This window comes from Conger conger, chromosome 2 (assembly GCF_963514075.1).
Source record: "Conger conger chromosome 2, fConCon1.1, whole genome shotgun sequence".
NCBI lineage: Eukaryota > Metazoa > Chordata > Actinopteri > Anguilliformes > Congridae > Conger > Conger conger.
In genome coordinates this window covers 9,863,695-9,884,830 of record NC_083761.1, presented here as the reverse complement: position 1 = coordinate 9,884,830, position 21,136 = coordinate 9,863,695, and the positions used below count along the sequence as shown (strand labels likewise).

General features: G+C 44.9%; 1 protein-coding gene across 8 annotated transcripts in view; it reads right to left on the bottom strand.

Annotated features, from left to right (window-relative positions):
- Window positions 1–21,136, bottom strand: part of sh3pxd2aa (SH3 and PX domains 2Aa) — a 97,496-nt gene that overhangs the window by 40,909 nt on the left and 35,451 nt on the right. For 4 of the 8 annotated variants that reach the window (XM_061232816.1, XM_061232819.1, XM_061232820.1 and 1 more), the window contains exons 6-7: window positions 11,194–11,222; window positions 416–460 (exon numbers count right to left, since the gene is read on the bottom strand). In XM_061232816.1, the coding sequence (XP_061088800.1) occupies window positions 416–460; window positions 11,194–11,222 (74 nt within the window). Of the gene's footprint in view, window positions 1–415; window positions 461–11,193; window positions 11,379–21,136 lie in introns of those variants that run through there. The other 4 variants (XM_061232818.1, XM_061232821.1, XM_061232823.1 and 1 more) reach the window with 3 other exon arrangements.

The window sequence follows — 21,136 nt, the reverse complement described above, 5'->3', positions numbered from 1 at the left end:
CGTTTACTTGCATACGTCTTTCGTTAATGCCTTAATTACGCTCTCTAATGAATAGCATAAACTAATAGACCAAGTTCCCCAGTCTTCAAATCTGCACAGGTTTTTAAAATGAAATTGGACCATGACTAATGCTTACTCTGAATTCTGCTCTGGGCCAGCAACAGCTTGGCATGCAGACCAACAAGAACCAAGATGCACAAGAGATGAAATACAATATCTAAAAGAATCCAACAGGCTTCTTTTAAAAGAAACATCTATTTTCAAAAAGCACTTTCAACAAAAAAAACTTTAATCATAAATGCACACAACCACAGCACATGAAGGTCAGAGGGGGTCATTACAAAGTGAAGCGGGTGAACCAACTACATGCCGAACGCAAGGCACCGTCACCCAGACGCCACAAGCAAAGGGGTACCTGGCACCTCTTTCTTCGGGATCCCTGACAGACAGTACATCCACACTGCACCGGGGAGGAAGAGAGGAACAAAAAACAATCCAACGGTTACGGGACCCCACTCTTTAAACCCCGCTTTCATCCGAACAGAGTTTCAGTCATTCTCTCCACCTCCATACAGCTCTGAGTGGAATCCTACGTCAAAAAGACGTACACTGGCACGGGACCTGGTCCAGTACTGTCTGTTCATACGCAAGACTCGACTGTATTTTAGTGTTCTGGCATTAACAGCTGTTCTCGCTCGGGGTGAGCCGGGCCACCTTGTACAGTTAGCAGGGTGCCGTGGAGTATACGATAGATCTTAATCACAAAGTTTTCTTAACGCTCGAGTCTGTTTTTCTTTGTTGGTGTGCGAGCGTTTTCTTGGCCCCCGCGACTGTCCGTGTTGCTCATTCTGTTGCAATATGCCTAAAAAATAATGTCAAAATTGTTCAGAAAAATGCTTCCAGATTCCCACAGGATGACTTCAGCATGGACATCTGATTTTGTGCTTGGCCCATATGAGAGGGGTTCTCGGTTATATCGAGAGAATGGCGAGGTTATGTGCCGTAATGCGATGGAATGATTATGTAAGAATATTACTATACTGCTAGTTGTGAATCCGACAAATGATTGACGAGCCCATGACAGAATGCGGGCGGATGCATTCACAACACGCTCGGAATCCTGAGCCGACCCACCCCCCACTCATTCAGTCCTTCATCTGTAAGGGGCTTCTGGACACCCTGAGGGGTCCCCAAGACATCCCAACAAACAGGAAATCGAGTCGAAAGAAGGAAAGGGGACTTTACAGCAGAGAGAAAACCGCGAAAGTACACACAAAAACAAGAGGCTGAGCGCGGGCTGGTCTTTTGCTGACATCGGAAAATCGCAGGCTTCCTGTTAAAATCCTTCCCTCTCTTTTCAGGAATACTGAAGTCATCCGCACCGGGGAAGTGGACCAAAACCGTCGACGGTCGGCGCTGGGAGCCAAATGACGCCGTTTAGAGAGAAAACAGAGCAAGAATTATGGCGTATATGAAAAAAAGTACAAAATACAGGAAAAAAAATACATTTTTCTTCAGAACACTTTGAGCTTCAACACCCCCCACCCTACTAGTGCCTTTGGTAAACAAAGACTTTCAGTTTCTTCCGTGCGAGACTCTTTGAGCAAAGCAGTAAATACTATGCAGATGACTGTGGCTCCTCGGGGCAGTAAAATGAGCGTCCCATGTCAGTGGGGGCAATGACAGTTAACAAGCTTCCCCAATTATGTGCAGAGGCATTCTTCTCTGCTGCACAGCTTTCCACATCTGATTGGTATTAACCTCCCCCCCAACCACCCATCCCCAAACCCACCCCCGTGCAAACGGACGGGTAATTCCTTCCAGGTTTCCCGATGACTGCAGTGTCGTGCAGCCATCAGTGTTTTGTTTCCCCTCTGTTGTGAGTTTGGACGGCTGCCCCCCCCTATCCTCCAATGAGCCAGTGGGGGGGTGTAGGGAGGGAGCCAATAGTGATGGTTTTCCAGGTCTCCACTGGAGGGTCTTTTCCGCCAGCTTCCCGGTTTATTTTTCGGAACGCTGGCCCACCTATACGCCCCACCCCACTTCCTCTTCCCGCCCTGGTGCTTTCCCCCCACATCTAACCCCGAGTCCGAAAGATTTACAACTGTTGTAGGCAGGGACTGTCGAGCGGACTGTAGCACCACAGTGGTGGTTCTCCATGTAGCGGACTGTAGCACCACAGTGCTGGTAGCACCACAGTGCTGGTTCTCCATGTAGCAGAAGGTACCAATTCAGAACAGGAGGAACCGTTTGCCGCCTTTTTATTTTGTCATTTAGCTTTTATCCAAAGCAACTTAAGGTTGATTAGACTGAGCAGGGGACAATCATCCCTGGAGCAACGTGGGGTTAACAGCTGTGCAAATTTTATTGTGGCTACACCGGGACTTGAATCACCAACCTCCCCGGGTTGTACAGGCTACAGGCTACATGCTACTGGAGTCTGCAGTCCGACTGCATCAGCTGAGCGTGGTACACACTGCCCCACCATACAGAGCATGGTGAAGAGGAGAGGTTTGTGCTTGCTATCCCAAAACAAATGAGGATATAGTCGATGGGGCAGGCCTACCAATACTACTGGACACTCCAAACTGGACTAAAAACTGGCTAACAAAAACAAATGTCCATAAGCTAACCCACTTATTCCTGGTCAGGGTCACAGGGGGTGGTGGAGGCTATCCCAGCATGCATTAGGTGACAGGCCACCAACCCATCACAGGACACACACACACACACACACACACACACACACACACATTCCAAGGGGCAATTTAGACCCTCCAATCAACCTAATCTACATGTCTTTGGACTGAGGAAGGAAACCAGAGTACCCCAGACATGGAAGAACGTACAAACTCCACACAGGCCGGGATTCAAACCCAGGACCTTCATGCAGTGAGGCGAGTAGTGCTACCCACTGCACCATCGTACCACTCAAAAAAACACAGGTCTCTTTCATGAGATACGAGCTGGTAGGTCATAGCAAAAGGCAGGAGGAAGTTATCTCCACATCTGTTCATCTGCGTGCCTCTTCGCCCCAGACCCAGTCACCCACACTAAGGGCAGCGGTCGCCATATTTCATTTTCACAGGCGTGGCGAATACCAGACACACTGCGCAGCGAGGCCAAGGACAAACATTGCACATGACGAACTTCAAATAGTCACAGCTTTTTTTTTTTATCCGGCCCTCACATGTCCACATTCCCCCTAATTGTTTTTGGGTCCTTTCATTAAAAATACATTCGTATTGATGCCTATATAAATTGGTGTTGCAACGTAGGCTTATTATGTGCTTGTTCTGTTGTGGTGTTTTGTGTTCCGTTCATATAATTGTTTAAAGTCGCTGTGTAATGAAGACATTTAAAGAGTGAAAAAGAAAGAAACAATGGGGCGTAAACCCTTCAGACGCATGTTCTTTTTGTTGCCTCGTTTGAATTAATTCACATTAAAATCCCAAACTGTGGCCTGCAGCTGACCTAGCTGTGCGCATATGGCAACCTGAGGGTTAATTCAAAACCAAGCACCATTTCAGGGAACATCTGTATGCTCTATAATGACATGTGGTCATATAGCAGCTATGTATTTATACGACCCAAAGGGGCCGAATACGAATACGGTCTGATATAGATCAGCATCGATCAAACTTACTTTATGGTAACTGCATGAGCTGTGCTGCTGATACTAAGAGTGGCACTGAAAAATTACATAAAACAATAGATATGTGATGGAAACAGCAGTTTTTTATTACAATTCAAGAACTTGTTCAACAAAATGTTTTTCCTCTATGCAACAGATTGAACAATTTAAACACCCAACACATACTCAACAAAGAACAATACTATGATATCACTATGATATGCTGTTGATATGCCTAAATTTATTCCTCACCACTTACCCAAATATGGCTATTTGAGCAAAATATAATTGTTAAAACACCAGAAACAGTTTTCCTATACTAAGAAGAGCATAAGCACAAAAAGGAAATCTTCTGTTAAAGAGATTTCCACCCCACCGGTTCTGCTCAAGGCAACACTGAGCTATATGAGGGTCACATGACCAAAACACAAAGGCACCAGAACAGGAAATGCCTCTGTTCGGCTGTGATCTACTGGCTGGCCAAGCCTCTGCCAGAGCGCGCTACAGAGTTAGCATGTAAGGCTAATCGATCTCTCCCACTGCGCTCATTTTTCAGATGCAGCTGTCTTCTGCCAGAGCACGCAACAGAGTTAGCATGTTAGGCTAATAGGATGTAAGGCTAATCGATCTCCTCCAACGCGCCCATTGTTCAGACGCAGCTGCCTTCTCCCAGAGCACGCTACAGAGTTAGCATGTAAGGCTAATCAATCTCCTCCAACGCGCTCATTGTTCAGACACATCTGCCTCTCTGCCAGAGCACGCTGCAGAGTTAGCATGTAAGGCTAATCGATCTCTCCCACCATGCTCATTCTTCAGACGCAGCTGCCTTCTGCCAGAGCAGGCTACAGAGTTAGCATGTAAGGCTAATCGATCTCTCCCACCGCGCTCATTCTTCAGACACAGCTGCCTTCCTCCAGGTGACAGTACAGAGTACTGCCAAAAACTACCGCTCTCATCAATATGCCATTTCAAACTCGACATGGAATGAATTCTACCAAACCAAAAAGGCTCGTACAGTGTAGGTCTTCGTGCTTCACTGACCTGTGTTAGGCAGTATGAATGCTCGTTTTGTGACTCCTGAATGGATTGCTATTAACTGGCCAAATCTTGAAAAATGCAGGTAAACTAAGTACTGGTAATGACATCAAACACAGACAGAACGCAGTGATGATGGTTGTGTAGCGTAGTGGTTATGGTACATGACAGGGACCCGCAAGGTCAGTGGTTCGATTCCCGGTGTAGCCACAATAAGATCCGCACAGCCGTTGGGCCCTTGAGCAAGGCCCTTGACCCTGCCTTGCTCCAGGGGAGGATTGGCTCCTGCTCAGTCTAATCAACTGTACGTCGCTCTGGGTAAGAGCGTCAGCCAAATTACATGTAATGCAATGAACGGGATGGAAGTACCGGTCACAAGTTGCAAAAGTTCCCCAGAAGATGCAAAGTTGAGTTGAGCTAACTGAAGTCGGCCTTCGGGCTGCACCTGGCAATGCGCTCGTTTGTCCTGCTAACGGGCAAACTGAGCTGAGCCTTTCCATTTCCGGAAAAGAGCACAGCAGCCGGCTTGTTCACAACAATGCTGTGCTGTTGGGCGGACGCCTGCTTCACAGACGCTCTCACATTCAAGAAAATGGGGTGGGGGGGGGGTTATAAACGTTAAAATAATCCCTGGTTATTTTAGCGTTAAAAGTTCCCTTTCTTTGCATAAGCACACTCCCCCCCCCCCCAGCCTCCCTGAAAACACCACCCACCCTGCGAGCTCCACCCCTTGCTGCCTCCGACAGTCCTCCCCCCCGCCCCGCCCCGCCCCCAGCGTTCCGCAGCCCCTAGAAACACTGCGAGCCACTCCTACGTCACACTGAAATCATTTCCACTCGCCACGTAAACACCCCCCCCACCTCCCCCCACGTCCGTTCAGCTCCGCTATGCATCTGCTTCTCACATGCTCCTGGCACTCCGCTGTCCCAGAGCGAACACAAACACCAGTCTGGGGGAGCCTTATCCCACTGTGAGAGCCTTATATCTCACTGTACGCTCACTCACTGTACGCTCAGTCACTGTACACTCGGTCCACTAAAGCCTCAACAGCACTACGTTTATTCCATGTGAATGCTTTAAAGGAACAATAGGTCATTTCACACTTCTAACGGTCAAGAGAGGAATTGCAGCAACAAACATCTTCACCACCACAACGCTGTTTATCCCTCCCCCTTCTCTGTAAACGCATTGATGTTGAAACGCCATTGGCTGTGGCAATTAGAACCAATTTTCAACCAATGAGCTTGAATTATTGTACAGCTATGCGATGTTTTGGTACAGAGTGCTGGCCCGTCAACTGCATGTTTTGAAACCCAAATTTAAGGACTACAAACACAGGCAGAAGGTGAGTCAACATGTCAGTGAGCCTTTTTTCAATGATAGGAAGGGATTTACAATGTTCTTGCAACAATGTTTTAACACAAAACCTTACCTATTGTACCTTTAAGATCTGCTCATCTGTCTGGTCCACAGTGGCAGAGATTAAATTACATTACATTATTGACATTTGGCAGACGCTCTTATCCAGAGCGACGTACAGTTGATTAGACTAAGCAGGAGACAATCCTCCCCTGGAGCAATGCAGGGTTAAGGGCCTTGCTCAAGGGCCCAATGGCTGTGTGGATCTTATTGTGGCTACACTGGGATTGGAACCACTGACCTTGCGTGTCAATCAATCGTTTACCCTAACCACTATGCTACAGGCCCCCCTGTAGAGATCCTTTATCCAACAGACCACCATCCACTGATACAGAAAGATGTTTGGGGGGGTTGCTTATAATCCTTAGCATTAGTGATACCGCTATTAGCTGTTTTTCCTCAAACAATGCCCTGTAGGTTTTCCCCGTGTCTACATCATTAAAATGGTTTCAACAGTCCAACTTCTGGGTCAGATGGGAATTATGCAGCTAATACATAATGCAGTGAGAAAACAACAGCCCTTTTGTTTCCCAGCATGCAATTAGATATTGAAATCGTTTAAAATCAAGGGGGGGACGGAAACAGATAGTAAAAAAAAAAAAGGGGGAATTCCCAAATGTCCGAAAACATATAAGACAGAAGACTGAGCTTTAAAATCAAATAACTTGCGAGCTATCAAAACTGTTGTGCAAGAAACAGAGGAAATGGCTGGACTGTGGCACTATGGAACTGATGTGGGACTATCTACCGGATGTAGAAATGTGGAACTAATTAATTGGTCCAAACTGTTCAAAACCAATATGGCCTAATCCACAAACAGGCTATCATCAATGACCACCGACACAAAATGAAGTTAACGGTTGGAATTTCCCCTCTCTTGGATCTGGCTGATATATGGTTACAGAGCACACATGGATTTTATCAAAGGATAATATGAGGCAGGACATTACAAGATGCAGTGGTGGTCATTGTATTTTCACCACTCAATGGGATATCAACGGTATCTGCTGACAATCAACAAGCAAACCAAGATCGAATGTGTTCACGAACCTGTACATATGTTTGAAAAACAAATGAATAATCATGACATTTATCAAATGATTAAATAACTGACTCTTCAGGAGCAGATGTAAACTTCATCACATAATTCTAAAAGTGAACTGGATTCGGACTATGGGCCTACTCACTCATTGTAAGAGAGGCGAGCAGGGATACAAATATAACTGCTAATAATATGCAAAAATAGCCGGAATAATGTGAAATGTGCAGATGTGTGGTAATTCTAGAGCTTCCATGGCAGGTAAAGGGTTCGAGAAGCACGCCCAGACCGCCAGAATGTCTGTGGTCCAGGGGAAATCCTCGTATTGAGGCATAGTTTCATTAAAGTCTCAGGACAGACCAATAGCATGTAATTATTGGGATCTTATGCTGCAGCCCTAGCACAAATGTACCACAGACTTGCACCACTTTCCTACTTTTCTGATTAAATCCGTGCAAAGGCTGATTCAAGGCAGTCTCATATAAATCTGAAGATGGAACTTTGCAGACCATTCCAAATTGTTCAATTGAATGTACGAACCTAATCGGCACCATTTTCAGTTAAAATCAGTGTTACATCAGAAAATTCTCATCTCATTTCTTACCAAAATTGACATATTTTAGAGTGAGAGGTAGCTAAATTGCAAAGTCTGCTGACTTTAATGGCTGCAGGGAGTTTCTAATTCAGTTTTCGGTTTGCCCAGTAGCGAGCCTTACGTCAAACCTGACAGGGTAACAGCCAGGCCACTGTCCAATTACTGGACCACTCTAGACCTGCGGCCACATATTCAACATTTCATTTCAGGTACTTTTGGACGTATTTATCGTTCAGTGAGTGGGGCAGCAGTCTTTAAATGATATACCCTCAAATGACTCAAAAGACAGAGAAAGAATATTTGACAATTTTTTAATGCTTTAAAACAGAAAACATATTTAAAACATATTAACTGAATGTTTTTTTTTTTTTATTCCACTCTTTGGTGCACAAGACTATGATGCAACATATGATTACAGCTCAATTATTTTTTTCTCTTCTGAGCTCTGCATTCCATTACCACGGCAACAGCAAAAGGAAAAACACGCCCTGCATTTTTATATAGCTTTCAGTTCAGATTTTCATTTTAATAAATACGGTTCTAACTCACTTTTATGGATTTGAAACGTTTGTTTTTTGTGTCGAAATGAAACAATGTGGCTTCCATATGTGGGTAGCATATGTGCACGGGAGAGGACGGTTTGGTTACTGCTAACAGAAGATGAGTGGATACATCTCTGTATGGTCCATGCGCAGACGTCTGCTGAAGTAACACTGTCTTGTAAGACAGATGGACCGAAGCCACTTAATTACAATGGGAGGATCAATGGGGGGCATTTTGAGCCGGCCAAGCCCCCCTCCAATTAGAATTAATGTCAAACTGATGAAATGACCCCACCTGTCGAAGTCTGCTAAAAATAAGGGGAGGCCAGGCCCGGAAATCAGACCCAATCCCTGGCCTGTTATTCTGTGAGTCGATCACGGTCCTGATGTAACTCAATTAGGCCCGGTCCCCTGCAGTACATCAGGAGCTTTTACTGAGTCCAGAGCAGGATGAACACACTCAGGGTGAACTTGCTGCTGACCTCTCTTCCCTCTACGATTAACCTAAATTTGGTCTCGTCAGTGTCATCCCAAACTCTTAATATGAAAACAATGAGAAGGATTTAATATTCTCACTTCTAGTTAGAATCTGCAAAGGCATATGGGCATATTATCTATTGTAGTATTATGACAAAGATATCTTTCTCATGTATCTAGCTAATTGCTGTAGGCAACTGCCTAAAAAAGAGATTCATTTAAGCCAAGCAAATCTATAAAGAATTACCCAAATGATTTATCCTGTCTTACAGAGAAACCGAGATGAAAGTCCAGATCAGGGAATTCATCAGACAGGAAAAGACTATAAACAGCAGTATTAACCATATCCAATAAATAATTGCTTTGCTTTAAATGGCTTTGCATTTAAAGAAAAGGGTAATGACTGAAAAAGCCAACTTAAAGAAGCACTGGCTCTTTACAGAAACATAACTAACTGGCAGAGAAAGATGGCTCAATAATCAATCTCCCATAATTCCTTCCCCTCAGGAAGTGACCGAATGAGTCACTCAGGACATAAGAAGTGCTCTAATACAGCATCAGAGGAGCACTGCTGAACCACCACCCTGCATTTCCTGCCTCTCAATTATTCAAGGCGTTCCCTTAAGGGTTTAAACGTATGTTTCCTATATTCACCATCAAATCCTGCATGCAAAAACCATCACCAATATTACATTTGTACAGCACGATTACCCGCACTGCCAAAAAAAAGGATTTTTTTTTTTTCTCAACAAGCATTTTTTCTTATTTTGAGAGAATAAATTATTATTCTTTTATTTGATTAAAATAATGAGGTTTGACTCCTTTCAGGATTTGGCAATGGGCAATTTCGCTTGTCAAACAAACAGCAACTAAAAACAAACTAATATTTTCTACTTAAGCTAAAAAAATAAATAAAAAAAAAAGATCTTTCGTCTTATTACAAGACTAAAACACTCCTTAAGTCATTTTTTGCAGCGCCCTTCCTTAAACAAATGCCCGAGCACACACACCCACACCCACAGCAACAGTAGTGAAGACACCGCTCCCTGCACCCAACCCAGTCTATAGTGAATAAAGATCATAGCTGAACAAAACAGGTGCTCTGCTCTCTGTTAGCCTAGCTTATTTGGCTAACCATCCTGTACCATATGACATCACATGAGTTTATACATCAAAGCATTCCTGCTGCAGTCATAGTGTATGTGAGCGAGCTTTAACATAACAAAGCAGCTACTCTCTTGCTATAAGGCCTAAATCCACTTAAGGCCTAAGTCCAGATTTAAGCATGGTTTCAGTGGACAAAACCCCAAAGACGAAAAGGCAAATAATAGTAATAATAATCATAACAATAATGTCTGCAGATTGCAAAATACATAAGCACTGAATAAATATATGCATTGTCATCTCTTGATAATGCCTTCTGTGCTCTTAAGCCAATAAATTATGTAAGGAGTCCTCGTCATCTCCCTTAAAAATCCGGCGAGCTGACTGGAACAGGGGGATGACAGCAAACAGAGACATTTGAGAATGCATGGCTCCTCTGTGGGAGGTGATAATCAAACACTCCAGTGCACAGCGTTACAACGCTGCACAGGTGACAACTCTGTCTTCTGAACCCAATTTCTCTCACTGCCCTTTATAGCGACAGGTGTTCTATTACATGATGTAAGAGAAATGTCATTTATAGGTCTGGGAAGATATCGGCAAAAGTTACAATCAACTCCGGATTCTACTGTCCAGGTTTAAGAAAACATTATCACTTCCTCCTGCACACATAAAGACTTAGAATAAAATGCACACACACAAGCACACACACCTGCATGCATGCATGCATGCACACACGCACACACACACACACTCATGGTAGAGAGCAGAAAAGCCTCCTCGGACAGTATCTCTTCTTTAAATAAGAACATCAGTCACCTAGCCCAGTGAGTCACACTGGGAAAGCCTAATATTCTGGCAACGTTCTGAGCTGTGCATGCAAAGGACTTAAAAACGGCTCCGTGACAAATGAGGAGAAATCTGCAGGTTTTTACGGACGTCGATTCCAAACATCCCTCAAGTGCACTTGACACAGGGCCACCACCCTGAAGCGTTACGAGGCTACGGTATTTGTCAAAATGCACAAAATACCCAGTCCAAAACACACCAGGCCCAGTTGCATGGCAGTGATACAGACTCTAAAGAAACAAACAGTTCCTAGAGAAACAATCGGAACACAAAATACTGATTCAAATAGCAACGTTGTAGCAGGATGACCCATCGGGGTGCAGCTAGTGCAACAGGTTGCAGCCCAGCTACGACAAAACATTCTGACAGCGTTGCTGCAACGTAGTGGCAATGCTATAACATTGCCAAAACATTCCAGTAACATTGTGAGAACATGTATTGTTAGCTGGGAGGGCTAAGTTTATCTACAGAGAGAGAGAGAGAAAAGCGGTGCTCTTACCTGACTTGCGTTTGGAGGTACCGAAGTCCCTGAAAAAGAAGCAGCAACAGAGGGACATGGTTAGGGACGGGGCAGATTGCGGCGATCCAAACAGACCCAGGCAGGGCTACCTCCTCTCCGAAACCCTCATCAAACCCCGCGCACACCCAGCCTGCACGCTGCCTCGCTCAGAGCAGCGCTGTCGGGAGAGCGTGTGTGCGTGTGCGTGCGTGTGTGTGTGTGTGTGGCTGTGTGTGCGTGTGTGTGTGAGGGAGGGCCGAAGGAAGGGAGGGAGAGGGATGAGAACGGGCAGCTGCTGCCACTGCAGCAACGGACACTATCAAATCATGTGACGGCACCGTTTGTACACCCCCCCCCCATATCAACAACCCCCACCCCCCTCCCGACAAGCCCTCCCTGACAAATCCCTCCCTAGCTAAGACAGGGAACCTGTTAAACTCTCAGTGCTTAACGGATTGTTATTGGATTACGCCCCCAGTCGTAGGGAGCTGACAGAGAGACGTAGGCTAGCGCTGCGCTGCCGGTTAGCCGTCAGCGGTCGCGTCAGCTGCAGTGGACAGTCAGGAGGGGGGGGGAGAGAGAGAGAGAGAGAGAGAGAGAGAGAGAGAGGGAGAGGGAGAGAGGGAGAGAAGAAAAAAGAGGACTCATGTCCCTCAAGGCCCTATTTTTAGCAGACTTCAGGTGAGGTGAGTTGCCTGTGTACATATACCACACACTGTACTGGAGGTATGTCACTTTTTGAACCCAACCCACTTTGAGCCAATCAGAGAGGAGGTGAGGAAAAGGTAAGGGAAAGCGGGGCAGAACTAGCGCAATAACACTCTCAAAGACTGGGCAGGGGCAGGCAGAAATGTAAAATCGTATCTAAGCAACCTATAACAGTCAACTATCAATAAAGTTCTCCAACCATCCCTCAATACCATTAAAAAACCATGCATAAACAATACTAACATGGCAAATATTATTCCAGTGAATGTACGCATATGTATTGCGGTGAACTGCATTACTCTTTCAGAGATGTACTGCCTTTTGGACTCATGTCCACCCTGTTATGGAAACAGCGGGTTGTGACTCAGCACTCTCTCATCATTAGGTTAATTGAACTACTGCAGTCTGAACGGTCAAGGAAAGAAGGTCCCGGAATCTACCATCAGAGACGTTCTGTTCCATAACAGAGATGGAGATCAAGCAGACCAACAGGATGTTGATCAATCCATTGCCTAACCCACTTATTCCCGGTCATGGTTGCGGGGACGGCTGGAGCCTATCCCAGCATGAATTGGAAATACACACTAGATAGGGCACAACAGAAACATAGCTAATGAGGTGAGAGAGTTTCACTCATTTCAAGATTTGCCAATAGGGTAAGAAAATGTCACTTGTCAAGTAAACAGTAACTTCAAACAAGCTAATATTTTCTACTTGAAAAAAGAAATTAAGACTTAAAATCTTATTGCAAGACTAAAACATGTGTTAAAACTTTTTTTTGCAGTGTAAAGTCGGCTGAGTAACTGTGGAAACTGCTTGCCCTGTGAGTCCCACACATCACTCACACACAGCCAGAGAGCCAAGGTGTAAAACCGCTGGACTGGCCCCACCTCTCACACCTCTGTCTGAAGCCCCCGCCTCCGCCCCAGAATCCTCACACGGGGCACAAACGGCCTTTTCACCGGCGGCACCCCTCTCCCGCCCCGCCAGCCCCAGCCCCCCCCCCCCTCCACCGGCTCTGTCCTCTCTCAATCCGGCCCATTGTGAGGCACACGTAGATGAATGCGCTCATTTTGGGACGGCTCTGAGGTCATTGTGCGGGAGGCGAGAATGAGGCCCATTGTGGGACGGGGAGACGCGGGGAGATGCTCCAACTGCGAGCCCGTAACCCCGGGGCACCCGCGGCCAGACCTGGCCTCCGGCGCTGGAGCTAAATCAGCCTCTTTCACAGGCCCAGGCACCCCAAGCTGGGGCTTTTGGAAAATACATTAAGAGGGAAAGGGGGGGAGGCTGAAGGGCCTGGGGAGGCCTGGTCGCTGCAAAAACCAAAAAATAACTCGGCCTCAGCAAGTATTCCGTCTTATATTTAGATTTAAAATCGTATTTCTATTCCTTTTTCGCTACAAAAGGCATATTTATTGCCAATGAGGCGAGACTCATTGCAGGATTTGCCAAGAAAATTTCTTTTTTCAAGCAAACGGTAACTTAAAACAAGCTAATATTTTCTACTAGAGAGAGAAAATTCTCTTAATGAAACTAAAACATTTGTTAAGACAGGCTTTTTTTTCCCCCATTCAGGCACATGTTCCCCTTGTCCCGTTCCAGTTTCCTATCTCTGTGTTGTACAGCACATGCCTACCCCGCAGGTTAACCGGAATCCTCTTCAAAGCGTTCGTATGAACACGTCAAATATCACCACTCTTCACACACACATCGCAAAGTATCAGCAACGTGCGATTAATGAGAGATGGCCTACAGCTAAAAATGACGAAATAGCACTAGCAATGAAGGCTCCACATTTGTTACTGTTTTGCTATTTGCTAATAGAGAGCGCATTTGCCTTGGGCTATGCACAGCATGTGATAGCATGAGGCAATGTTTGTAAATCGAGCCCTGGCGCAGGTCCACACAGCTAAGATCTCTCCACGGTGACTGAGACTTCGCCAGAGAACAAGGGCTGGATGTGGATCGTGGGTCGTTTCATCCAGGGCCTGGTGAGCTGACCGAATGCGATGATCTCAGACGCACAACAAGGGCTTTTAAAAAAAACCACAAGCCTGGAATCGCTCCCAAGGTAACTGCAGCAAATACGACCCGGTGCAGTTAAAGAGACGCAGAAGAAATGTCCTCATTGCAGCTCAGCAATACTCTTGCAAACCCATGCAATACACAAAACGGAGTGAGCAAACCGTGCAATTTAATAACTTCTTATAAATCATGTTTCCATTCCGTTTTTGAAAAAAAATGCAGCGTCGTCAAAGTTTTACGCCACATTGGCCTGAAAGGAAAATTATGTGTGAACGGGGTGAGTGAGGCCTCAAGCTTGAAGACATAAAAGCAGAGCCAGCTCAACCCGAGCTGAAGTGATGGAGAAAGTATATGCCATACTGACAAATTACAAAAGATATCGCAGCTTGTGCCACAGGCTGTAAAAGTGCGTCTTAGCAGGCTTTGCGCTTATCCAAAGATTTTTCTTTTTTTTAAACAACATACAGAAAAGCACTTAAACTGCAAACCCACCCCCTCCCTCAAGGGACGTTTAAATTTTTCCTCTTGTGTTCAGTAAAAAAAACCTAGCCGGGCCTTTAACTAAAAATCAAAGCCCTCTTTAAATAGTACATTTTTATTTACAATACACATTAAATGGCCTAACTTATTCCCAGTGTTGAGGTCCATCATTTTTTCACTTAATATGGGCTTAACATTTGTTTATATTTTCAAACTTTCATGATATGTTACCAGAACAAGAGACTAAAAATAATTGTTTATAGAAGTTTGCAGGATTTCCACAAATCTTTCCAACCTGAATTATTTGTAGCAGCTATTGTGTCCTTGTATTACTCATAGGGCTATTTATAAATGATAAACTACAAAGTATAATTAAAAACGTGAACTGTTGAAAACATACCAAAAATATTTTACTGGTATGATCAGGCTGTAGATCTCGATGACCTGTGTGCTAGCCATTCAAGAGCAAACATTTCCAAAGCCACGAAGAATGGCATTGTAGCAGGAGTGGGCTCAGTACAAACTTAACCCTTAATCTGGGGTATGAGAGCTCAGTAAATCCACACTTTAACTCCTAATGGTGCACGAGTGCAAACCTCCGGGTCTGCTAATACTGAAAAGGTTCAGCCAATTCATCTCTCAGAGCAAGTGGGGTGAGGGTGTTATTTTTGGCTGTTTACGGACTTTGCTGGTGAGGCATCTGAAACGCATTACCACACAAGGGAAAAACACATGGCCTCTGAAACACATTACCACAAAGGGGAAAACACAGGGCCTCTGAAACACATTACCACACAGGGGAAAACACAGGGCCTCTGAAACACATTACCACACAGGGGAAAAACACAGGGCCTCTGAAACACATTACCACACAGGGGAAAAACACAGGGCCTCTGAAACACATTACCACACAGGGGAAAACACAGGGCCTCTGAAACACATTACCACACAGGGGAAAAACACAGGGCCTCTGAAACACATTACCACACAGGGGAAAAACACAGGGCCTCTGAAACACATTACCACACAGGGGAAAACACAGGGCCTCTGAAACACATTTTGCGGGAAAACACTAGCCCCGCTTTTGAGCGACCTGTGGTTCTGTGCAGAAATAATACTCTTCCTCCAGAGTGAATGTGCCGTGCTTTGGCAGTCAGAAGCCTTCCTACCTCTCATGAAGAAAGATATGCAAGGAAGGGGGCGGGAGAAAGAGGAGGAGGAGAAGGAACAGGGAGGAGAAAGCTAGATACTGTAAAATATTTAAGAGGATACACTTTCAGCGGTAGAATTTCGATGGTAACCTTTTGTTAACTGGACGAAGGACCTGTCTCTGAATCATGAGGATGTCACGGCACAATAAACCTCCTGCCTGATGGCAGATTTGGCAAACCACTCGCTTACAGAAACGAGAGGAAAGACACACACACATACAGTACACACACACATACTGTACACACACCCACACACACCCAGATACCAAGAAGTGTTTAGTAATACTTCGAAAATCAGCAGGGGTCTTCCTGCATTAGCCCACAAAGCTAGCCATCTGTTAGTGTATTACAACACCCACAGTCGTAATAGGTGGGCGCAGCGCTAATGGAATGTGTGTGATATTCCTCTCGGGGGCAAATGTTTTGACTCCGTCGCCTGCCAGAAGCGGGAGCCCACCCGGACGCTGCCTGCTGCAGTTACTCGAGCTCTCAGAGTTTACAGCGTCGCAGAAACTACGCGCCCCGCAGCCAGAAGGAGGAGGACAGAGGGAGACGCACGACGTGACCCACTGAACGGACATCCCGACGGCCGCTCCAGTAATCGGGTCGGACAGGCCGCTTATCCCTGGACAACGTCTCGCCAAGCTCGCCTCTGACACGAGTCTTTACGACCGCTTTAGAGCCGACCCCGTCTCGCCCTCAGGCCTACGCCACACAGTGCGTGGGTTGTGCTTTCCATAGATCATCTTGGAATTCCACAGATTTTTTTGGGGGATTTTTTTTTTTGGGGGGGGTTCTTCTTTATCTATCCTCCTTCACCTCCATTTCAGCTCTGCCAATGGGAGGAGACTGATGCTCTTTCACACTCGAATGCACAGATTTATGCAGTTTTCACCGAAACTGCAACGCTTCAAACGGACTCCAGGCGCATATACCTCTGTGCAGTTAACCTACGTGCACCTCGAAAGTCCCAGCCGTCTCCTAGTGAGGATGTAGTGAGACAAACACATCCCGTCTGTTCTGAGGTCCGTCTGCATCTCTTAAAATTGATTAATTGCACGTGCATTTCTGGAATGTCAAAATTCAAAACGTATCACGGTCAAAGCAAATTATACTAATTTTGTTACTGCACCAATCCCATGTACTACATTTCCCACAATACCACATGTGCCTCAAAGGCCTCCCATAATAATCACATAAAAGAACAGAATGTAGGGCCCTGCCAGTTATAAATAATGCTGCCTTATTCTTATTGACATACCATAATGGAGGAATACATAAATGAAATGGATCATGGTGTAAATAAATCTGGCAAAGACGCATTTAACACTTTGGCATACAAGAATCACAGACTCTCTTTATCTTTGAGAACAGTATCATACATCAAGCTTTGATTGGAGAAGAAAAACAGCAGACATGCAGCTTACTGTTTTATTAGTGACTGACGGTACTTAAAAGGCTAAGAGGAGAGGTCCCCGCTTGGGGGTCTTACAGTATTAGCACAATGGCCTTCCCGCTAATCAGGATTCCTGGTGTCTCCACTGATTGCTTTCAACAGCCGTTCCTGGGAGCAGACATGCACTTCGGCTGATGAATTCTTCCAGCAAACCCAGCAAATTTCCCCCGTTCCAGCTTAACCCCCACCGCGCCTGAGGTTAAACGCCCCTCACCCTTCCCTTCCCCCCCTGTGGTTACACCTCCACTTCCCGCTCCTGCTGCATCATGGGAGAAGAGGGGGACACAACGACAACCTTGATTCCAATGAGATAAAAGCCAGGAAATTACGGAGCCCCATCGAGATATACAACAAGCCCCCAGGATTTACGCCACTGGGGGCCACAGTTTACCGTAGAGGCGTGCCATTTCCTGTGTAGACACCCAGCTAACAAAGTGTTCTCACAATGTTGCTGCAATGTTCTGGCAAAGTTATAACACTGACACAGCCTTTTGGTAACAGCTTATTAAGCACACTCATCTCCTCCAGTCATTTATGGAGGACATCTAAAACAGATTTAGCACTGCACAGTTAAATGAACTCTATGATAGGTATGTATAAATATGACATTGGAAACCAAACAAAATGTAAGTGATTAATTTGCTTTAAGCTAGGAAAAATAAGTGCATTTAGCCAATGGATTGATATACATCATGCAAAAACTGTACACAATGTGCGCACATTACAAAGACCTTCCAATGTTTCAAAAGGAGAAAAAGTCATTTTGTGTTGTATTATTGATGACAGAAAACCAAAGTGGTAACAAAAAGTTACCCAAATCAAATCCCAAATCACTCAACTGTTTCATAATGCATCCAGGATTCAGCCAAAGAGAGAGGATTCATCATCATAGCTCATATTTTAAACCTCACTGTACTCAAGTCAATTTAAGTCAGCATACAAGATGCACTGGTGATAACGTGACTGTGCCACATATCACTAAAACTCTAGGAAAATGCTGATTCCAACAGAAAGGAAAATGAAAATGCATGGAATTTGCCTGTGGAAATGTGCGAGTCAGAGGAAAAGTACTGGGCCAACATGTATATAAATAATGAAAAGCACAGAGAGAAGTCCAGACGCTGGACACATTTATCTCCAGACAAAAAAACCCCACGAGAGAACTGTGCCCTGGCAGAGTTATCAGGGCAGAGCATTGTCCTCATATTCTGCAGAAAATCTGGCCAAACATCCGGTACAACCGCACAGCATTCAGCGACTGAGGGAGCCCTCTAGTGGTGGGATGCGGTAGTACGCGTCTCAGTCCAAGGCCAGAAATTGCAATGCTGAGAGGAATTTTGTGTTAGAGCGGCACCACCTGTAATTCCCGGGAGGTTTCCTGAAGTACAGCTGTTTTTTCCCCCCCCAGTAGCAATGCAGATTAGTGGTATTGTTAAGAAGAATGAAAAACTAAAACTAAAATACTGCCTTCGGAAAATATGGTAATATTGTATTATAACACATTCAACAAGGTTTGATACCTTTATTAAAACTATTCTAAAAAGCTGACTGGTATGTATAAACAAAAATTGATCATGAAAAAATGAAATTCAGTGACTATGCCAGTGGTCAGCAACACTGGTCCTGGAGAGCTGTGGGGTGTGCTGGTTTCTGTTTTCTTAAAAGCAGGAACCGATTCAAAGCCAAGAAACCAGGTCAGTCAACGGTGTAATAAATTGCTTTCATTGATTCATTCAGCGCAGAGTAACAACAAAAGCCAGCACACCCTGCGGCTCTCCAGGACCCGGGTTGCTGACCCCTGGGCTATGCAAATAACTACTTAGACCAGCAAAGCAAAGCTGCAGTATATAGGTTTACATGTAGGTGTCACTATAGACAAATAAATAGCAGGTAATTTCACAGACTGCATACTGAATACGCCTTTCGCCAGACATTAAAATGAAATGATGGAATTCACAGCATGAGCTGGAATTAATCTTTTAATTCAAGACTGGAAAACGTCTTAAAGTTACAATAAGGTGCCTAAACTCAACTAATTTTAATAGCGGGCCCAAACCCGAGTGTGGTTTCAACATTCCAGCATGTCGGAAAACCTTTCAGAATAATAATAATGTCTGCATTATGAAAGCAAAACTCTTGTCTGAGAGGCCTTTATCTGTAGGTAGGATAACAGTCTCCCATGACTGGGAACTGGAAATGTATAAACTTGGCGTGGATTATATTCTCCCTAACCCTCCAGGGACTGTAACCTCACCAATGTTCTTTATATTTATATAGCTTTTGGTATTCTCTTGAAAATATGAACCTTGTTGAAACGGTTCCAATTCTCAGAAAGCAGTAATTGAAGGGACTGGCTATTGTCAGAATACAACCTGTGACATGGGAACAGAACTGTATGAATCTTCAAAGCAACCTGAACAAGTACTTAATAAACACAACAATTAGCCATTACCAAAAGTTTGACTGTTTGTAAAGGTTATGACTACATTCCTTTTTAAGCAGGGGTTCACGCAACACTTGCACGCAAAAGCAGCACAAATGCAAGTGTTACTTCAATGTACAAAATTATATTATTATTCATATTATTATCATCATCATCATTATTATCAATAAAATCACCATCAATACAATGGTCAAAGATCAATGGCTGAAAAGTGCACATATTCCACAACTGCTTTCGTAATTTGATTAAAATAAAGTATAAACGGAGACCAATCCGATTCTCATTTTTAAAATGCCGGCATGGCATCGTCTGGCCCTTTGATTTGACTGGGATTCTGTGTCAGTCGGAAATCAGTTATCTCAGCAATCCGAGTCACGGGAGTTAGCCCCGTTTAAAACCGTCCCCTCCTCGCCGTGGCACGCCGCCAGCCGTCTCGCACAGACTCCGGGAATCCCCCTTCAGCTGGGCAGTCAAAGGGCCTCACTCACAGCGACGGGAGTCCACAGACAGGGGTCACGCTGTACAGAGCCTTTCTCCGCGGAAAACACGCACAAACCGTGCCTTGTGCTCCGGACACTGCGCGTTTATGCTTAGCATAAGGTGTATCTCCGCCGTGATCAGTGAGCTGGCACTGGAAGGACATTCAAACGCAGTAGGGAGGTTTTAAAAGCACCACATACCCTAAATCGTTTTTTTGTTCCCGTTTCTATCTTTTCGTTTAGCTTTTCGTTTCTTTAATGGTAAAATGACCGTCAACGAGGGCGTTGTTATTAGAATGCGCCTCATACATACATACGAAACTAAAAAAGGAGTTCTATCAAGCTCGTTTTTGGACAGGGAGCTGGACGGAGTTCAACGCGCATCCCCTGCAAAAGCAGAGTCACGCCGGTTGAAGTTAAGTAGGTCACCGTGTCTTTGCTAATTGCTTTTACTATACAACTAGCGCTTTCATTTTAATATGTTCCACTTAATGACATCAGTTCAGGAGGTGGTTTAATCGCGGATGTCTTCAGCGCGGTTCACCGGCCTAGGCTATATTCGCACCGTCCTGCAATGGCCTACTGTGAACGGCTAGTCCAGTTCATACGCTGACCTCAGCTTACACATACTTATACTTCCCTGCTGTGAACCTGCTTCCTTGACATGACCCCCTTAGACCTCCAAAGAGCCAGCATTGCTCCCTCTTACCCACTTCCTTACAAGCTACTTCCAGCAGTGGATCTGTTTCCTACCCAGGCCCCCTACCCCATGATATAGTACGCCCAGATGTTGCAGCAACATATTGACAACAGGAGTAAAGTAGGCCTACATTGAAAATGATCTGAATTCTAAGTTGCCAAACAAAAGCTCCAGTGATACCATCTCAAAAACATGCATCTAAATCAACCAAAAAAACAAATGAGTCTCGGTATTAGGAGACAGAATCCTACCACTGTAACTGAAATTCCTTTTGAATACCACAATGCTGAGTAATGGAAGGAATGCTTGACACACATGAAGTGGCTGGGTACTGCACTGAAGAATCCAACATAAAAACAGAGATGTTCGATTTATCGAGACAAATTAACTTTCCATTTACATGATTAACACAAACTCTTATTTGGGCTACCTACTTCA